The 6,000-nt window shown below is 53.0% G+C and overlaps 1 protein-coding gene and 1 long non-coding RNA gene across 5 annotated transcripts in view; one reads left to right on the top strand and one right to left on the bottom strand.

The window, feature by feature from the left end:
* Positions 1-698: 698 nt before the first annotated feature.
* Positions 699-1,804, bottom strand: LOC114621335. Its single transcript, XR_003711412.1, has 2 exons — positions 1,100-1,804; positions 699-979 (listed from the first exon to the last, which is right to left on the bottom strand). It is a non-coding gene; the product is annotated as an uncharacterized LOC114621335 (long non-coding RNA).
* The window catches only part of Npr3 (natriuretic peptide receptor 3), a 68,450-nt gene continuing 63,416 nt past the window's right edge, over positions 967-6,000 (top strand). The window contains exon 1 of one of the 4 annotated variants that reach the window (XM_028767566.1): positions 967-1,017. Coding sequence is in view for 2 of the 4 variants with exons in the window: in XM_028767564.1 (XP_028623397.1) it covers positions 2,449-3,202 (754 nt within the window). In the remaining 2 variants the exon portion in view is untranslated. Of the gene's footprint in view, positions 1,018-1,396; positions 1,473-2,438; positions 3,203-6,000 lie in introns of those variants that run through there. The other 3 variants (XM_028767565.1, XM_028767564.1, XM_028767563.1) reach the window with 3 other exon arrangements.

Here is a 6,000-nt window from a genome sequence, read left to right as displayed (position 1 = left end):
CAGACACAGGGCATACCGGGTAGTAATAGGAAACCTCCGTCCTTCACGTCTCCTGGCAACCAGTTGAAATCCACTAAGACCCTCGGAATCCAGGATTTAGCTGTTGTCTTTTTTTTTTCTTAAATAACTATGACTCTATAAACAAATTGTTTGCTCTCCCAAGAGTTCAGGAAGGATTTAATTGCTGCAAAGAGCTAAATGTCAGTTTCCAATGTAGGTGGATAACTTTTCAGAGTTAAATTTTATATATCTACCTCTCTTAGTACTGGTTACTAATTAAATAAACAAAATCTCACCTAGGATTTAGAAGCCCCTACTTACAGCGAAGGCTTAGGAGTCACTGTACAACTGAAATCTAAACGGTTCGGCTCCGGGTATGAAAAGTTACCCTAGATTGTGTTTTCACTGCTAGAAAGGGCGACGGAGAGAGGGCTGCTAGCCAGGAGAAGGGCTGATGCCTGGATTTGTCATGTCCTCGGACACCTCGATTTATCACTTCATAGTCACAAAAAGTGCAAGGACACTTCTGGGGGCTCATAACTATTAAAACAAAAACAAACAAACAAAAAAATCAAAACAAAAACCTGGGGCAGAGGGTGAAGAATCGCGTTCACGTTCCTGCCGAAAGAGGGCGTAAGTTCAAGACTAATAGAATTCAAGCACACACTTTCGCCCAGCCAAATGAAAGAACATTTAGAAACATTTTAAATTAACTTTAATTTGCGGGGCTTTGGTGTCAGAACTAACTTGTGCAACACAGCTTGTTCTCTCTGTAAATGTCTTTGCTGCGTGACCACGAAAAGAGGGTGCAGGGTCCCTCTGGACCTGCGCAGCTGCTTGGTCCTGAGACGCGCCTCTGGTCTGAGACTTCTCTACAATCTTTACCACTCCGTCTGCGTCGTTGTGGTAGCTGTCACCAGTTGGGAAGACTAGGTCTCCTGGGCAGGACCTTTCTGGGCATCCCAGAATATCGGGCACCCTGGAAAAGAAGCGCTGGGGTTGGCAGACTGCTTTTCGGTACTTAGGGATTCTCTGGGGAAGATTTGGGGGCGATGGGGGGAGGGAGTCCCTTTTAGTTGCCTGGTTTTGGAAATAGTACCTTTTGGGTGGTGCTTTTCGAGATCCGCGACACTTCCCGGAGCGGAATCATTTCCCCAGCATCGGAAGCAACAAGTTTCGCTTTTCTGGTCTCGGTGACCCCGCGGAGGGGCTGCGCACTGGGACACGGTGACTCTGTGCCCACTGTGATTCTAGCGTGTCCAACAGCCCAGAGGGAGGGCACCCACGCCGGGTGGGGGAAGGACCGGTGCGGGCACCGCTCAGGCCACATGGACCTACGAGGTCTGCAAATGAATCTTCCTGCACTGGGACCTTGTTCCTTGTTCCCTGACCTTGCTCCAGGGATCAGAAAGGTCAGGTGCGGGACAGGACTGGGCGCATCCAGACGGAACGTGGCCAGATCCAGAAAAGAGGTGAGAGCCTATGGAGTTTTGCAACGAAGCCACCCGTTTGGAGAAACGCCTCCCCTCCGGTTTTTTTTTTTTTTTTTTTTTTGCAGCGTGTGTGTATGCGTGTGTGTTTTGTGCATGTGCGCTCGCTCATTTCTTTCCTTTCAAACATATATACATTAAAAAAAAAACTCGAGACAGCAGAGAGCGGAGCCAGGGAGAGGCGGGGACGTTAGAGTAACGCTGCGCCGTGAGGGCTCCCGCGGGTGTAGACGTGGGCGGCTGCGGCTTTGAGCCAAAGCTGAACACCGGCAACCAGTGGGGCTTAGGGACCCGGCAACCTCGAGTAGGCCAGGGGTGCGGGGAGGAGCCCTGATGTAAGAATGTTAATGAGAGGCTCCCCCAGCCCAGCCCCCACCCCTCCCCACCCCCACCCACCCCACCCGTTGCAAAGACAAGCCCGGCCTCGGCGCGCCATGTGTGGTAACGCGCTGCGCCGCTGCCACGCTATTTAAACACCGGCTATGGATCCAGAAACCCGCGCGAATCAATGGGATCAAACGCGAAGGAGGTGCACCGTCAATTACAAGCACTTGGACAAGTTTAACTTTTTTTTCTTTTACAAATAAGGCCTTCAAACGCAACCTTAGCGACGCCCAAATAAGAAGCTACCTCTAAGCCAAATAGCCTATGTGCAAAGGGAGGGAGAATATATATATATATTTATAATAAGTCTATATGTATATTACAGACGCACAGGTTTACATTCTGTGAACTTTTTTTTTCTTTGCTTTTTTTTTTTTTTTTAAACCTAGGGACATTGCAGAGGACTCTTCCTCTCTGTCTTTTGGCGCTTTAAGGAAGGGGGTATTCTGTTTTCTTGGAGCGCCCAAGGGGGCGCAGGGACAGAGGAAAGACAAGCGAGGGGAAGGAAAGGGGCAGGGTGGGTGGGGGGCAGAGGGCGAGCCGGCGGCCAGGGCGAGCGCTCGCTGGCAACACGATGCGGTCCTTGCTGCTGTTCACTTTCTCGGCGTGCGTGCTGCTGGCCCGGGCGCTGCTGGCTGGCGGCGCGAGCAGTGGCGGCGGGGACACCCGGCCAGACAGCAGGCGCCGGGAGAGAGAGGCGCTGGCGGCTCAAAAGATCGAGGTGCTTGTGCTATTGCCCCGGGACGATTCCTACTTGTTCTCGCTGGCCCGGGTGAGGCCGGCCATCGAGTACGCGCTGCGTAGCGTGGAGGGCAATGGCACCGGGAGGAAGCTGCTGCCACCGGGCACTCGCTTCCAGGTGGCCTACGAAGACTCGGACTGCGGCAATCGTGCGCTCTTCAGTCTGGTGGACCGCGTGGCGGCGGCGCGCGGCGCCAAGCCGGACCTCATCCTGGGGCCCGTGTGCGAGTACGCGGCGGCGCCGGTGGCCCGGCTGGCGTCTCACTGGGACCTGCCGATGCTGTCCGCAGGAGCTCTGGCCGCCGGTTTCCAGCACAAGGACACGGAGTACTCGCACCTCACGCGCGTGGCGCCCGCCTACGCCAAGATGGGAGAGATGATGCTCGCTCTGTTCCGCCACCACCACTGGAGCCGCGCTGCCCTGGTCTACAGCGACGACAAACTCGAGAGGAACTGCTATTTCACCCTCGAGGGGGTCCATGAGGTTTTCCAGGAGGAGGGTTTGCACACGTCTGCCTACAATTTCGACGAGACCAAAGACTTGGACCTGGACGACATAGTGCGCTACATTCAGGGCAGTGAGCGAGGTGAGCAGGAGCGCGACAGGGGTCCAGCCGTTCTCGGCGGCTTCTCCCCACAAACCCCACCAAGTCAGTCTTCTGCAAACCCCACCCTTCCCCGTAACCCGAGGACCGGTAGAGGTTGCGCGCAGGGGCTTGTTCAAGTGTGAGCTGTCTGACCCAGGGGGCGGGTGGAGGGTAGCCCATAGCGGTGGAAGGGGTGTTCCTAGACAGTCCCGGGGAGGTGGACCTGGCCAGTCGAGGGGACATCTGAGCTGATTGCTAGCGCGTTCCCAGGTATGACAGGTGTGGCCAAACACCAAGGGTTTTCCCCTCTTCGACAGCTCTGGGGCCCCATGCGTTCAGGAATTCGTTACCCTATTCATTGCTGTCGCGCGCCCCCTGGTAGGGCCACAACATCTTGGGACGGCAAGCAGCGGTTCGCAGCTTCTTGACTAGCTGGGGTTCTCCTGGCTTCCACAGACCCCAGGTCTCCTTTCAAAGCCTTCCTTTTAAATTCCTGCCATATCTCCTTCTAGAGTCTTATAAACAAGCTTCTGTACAAGCACCAAAGTGCGTCGCTGTGTCTGAATTCAGGCGACATTCACTTCCCCCGGGCGCTTTGGGCTTCGCAGCCTCTGAAAGCGCGCAGAGCTGAGCTTGGGCGGAGCGCGCGCGCCGGAGGATCGTGCGCAGAGCTTTCTTCCCACGGGTCCCCTTCCCGGCCCTTTCTCCGCAAGTCGCTGAGGGTTTGGAACAATAGCCAAACTAGACAGAGAGCTCAGTACTAAGGATTATGATCATGGCTACAGGGAGCGTGGGAATCCCACACTGCTGCCCAGGTTTCTGTCGTGTAGAGAGAGAAAGGAGCCCGACCCCAGCATAGGGCAGTGATTCCGGACGTCCCGGTTGGGGTTCACAACATTCGAGAAATCCCGCCTTTGTTTCCCCTTGTTGCGCAGGCGCCCAGATGTCCTCGGTATTATCCCCCCCACCCCCGCCGCAAAGCTTCCGATGTCCCCTGGTGAGACCTAAGGGGAGCGGAGCCAAGCCAGGCACCTGGCCTGCGGGGCGTTGGTCGCAATTCGAATGCTGGGGACCTGGGCCTGGCTGTTGCGGGACAGCGTACTACTAAGCTTGCAGGCTCAGAACAGGTGAGGTGGGCAGAGGAAGCTTCAAGAAGGGGGCCACAGCTTCCCGTCCCCACTCTCCAGTTTGGTTACTCCACAGTGCGACAGGACAAGTTTCGACCTAAGGACTCCAGGCTCTCTGCGCAGAATCACTGTTAGGTGCGCAGGCAGGGCGTTGGTTATATAAAAGGAAAGTTCTGTCCTGTGGTGACAGATTTGCCTGTGCTAAGCGAGAAACCCACATCTACTTTTTTTCCCCCACTCACAGTCCTCAGGATACTGCACCCTCTCGCGGTACTGTGTACTGGTACCCCTTCAGTTCTGGGCTTCCAGAGCCTTAACTAAAAGCTGGAGACTTCCCAGAGCAGGCTGGGAATGGGGGCGTGTCCTCACGCCTGGCTAGATCCGAGCTTTGCAAATCCTGTCATTGCCTTGCTGAACCCAGAAAGGCCATGACCTTTGTATGATGGCCTGGGATGAGAGGCCTGAGATTTGTCGGTTCTGCTGTGGGGCCTTTGAGGTGCACAGTGCTCTTGGAACCTTGGTGCTGGGAAGGCCACAGGGTGACATTGGGCTCGGGGTTTGGGGAGGCTGGTGTGTTTTGGTTTAAAAGGACTCCAGCCTGCGTATTGTCATTATTATTGTTTTTAAATACACCAAGCTTGGTAGATGTACTTAGATCTCCTCACGTTTCTTTCTCGTTCAATTTAGCGGTGCAAGTTTGTTAGTCTGGTGTGTGTATTTTATAGGTGAAAATATTACGATCTTAGGATTCTCTAAAATCCGTGTCACCCGCAATAAGGCAGATTCTCTGACATATAAATAAGAATAGTTGCTTTTCCAGGCTGTCCTCTATTTCTTACTCTTTGTAGCTCTCAGGGTGCTTCCTGTAGACCTGAATCTCTACTTCACCGTGGCCGCTCAAGGTGTTCAGTAATAGGTGTGTAGTGTATGGTTTCGGTGGAGTTTGTGACTCAGGCACTTGCTAGCTGTCGAGATCCTGGGATGTTAAACTGTACCCCAGCCTCTTCAGGTCAAGCGGGCTTCCTGCACAGTCACATCTTGGGGATGCTGGAAAGGTTTAATGAACGAGGTTACAAGAATTCCCTGAAACAGTGCCAGACCCACGCAGTAAATGTGTGGCTTCATTGTAGTGGGTCGTTGTGCTATGTTTGGTAATAACCACCCTTACCTAGGAGGGGAAGCCACGTCCTAGAAAGAACTCTAGGTAGAGAAGCCCACACCTCTGGATTCAACTTCTCTGCCTTGTAAGGCACTGGACTTGAAACAAGGAGCTAGAGATGAGAATCAGGCCTCTTCCAACTGCTATTCGGACCTGGAGTCCTATTCCTCCAAATGTAAAAGTGTATCTGACAGCACTTCCTGTCACAGAGCATCTAATTACATTTCTGGGCCAGGGCATGCGTTAGAGAGTCCCTCCCCCTCCTCTTTTGGAAAGACCATTTCAACTTTAAAATCAAATTATGGATATCTGAATATCTCCAAAGATAAAAAGTGACCTGCGGCCATCTCAGCAATGTGACTACATTTTCTTTTGGCTACGTAATGCACTTTAGAAAGAAAAACTAAACAAACAAACAATTTCCCCCAAACCCCCAAATTATTCTTATCTCCTAGGGGGTTTGTCATCTAAGTCAATTGAAAAACTTAAAAAATCTAATATAATGAAAACAT

Source organism: Grammomys surdaster, unplaced genomic scaffold (genome assembly GCF_004785775.1).
Source record: "Grammomys surdaster isolate TR1022 unplaced genomic scaffold, NIH_TR_1.0 174, whole genome shotgun sequence".
NCBI classification, from domain to species: domain Eukaryota; kingdom Metazoa; phylum Chordata; class Mammalia; order Rodentia; family Muridae; genus Grammomys; species Grammomys surdaster.
Note: the sequence above shows the minus strand (reverse complement) of the source record. Positions and strands in the feature narration are given on the sequence as shown.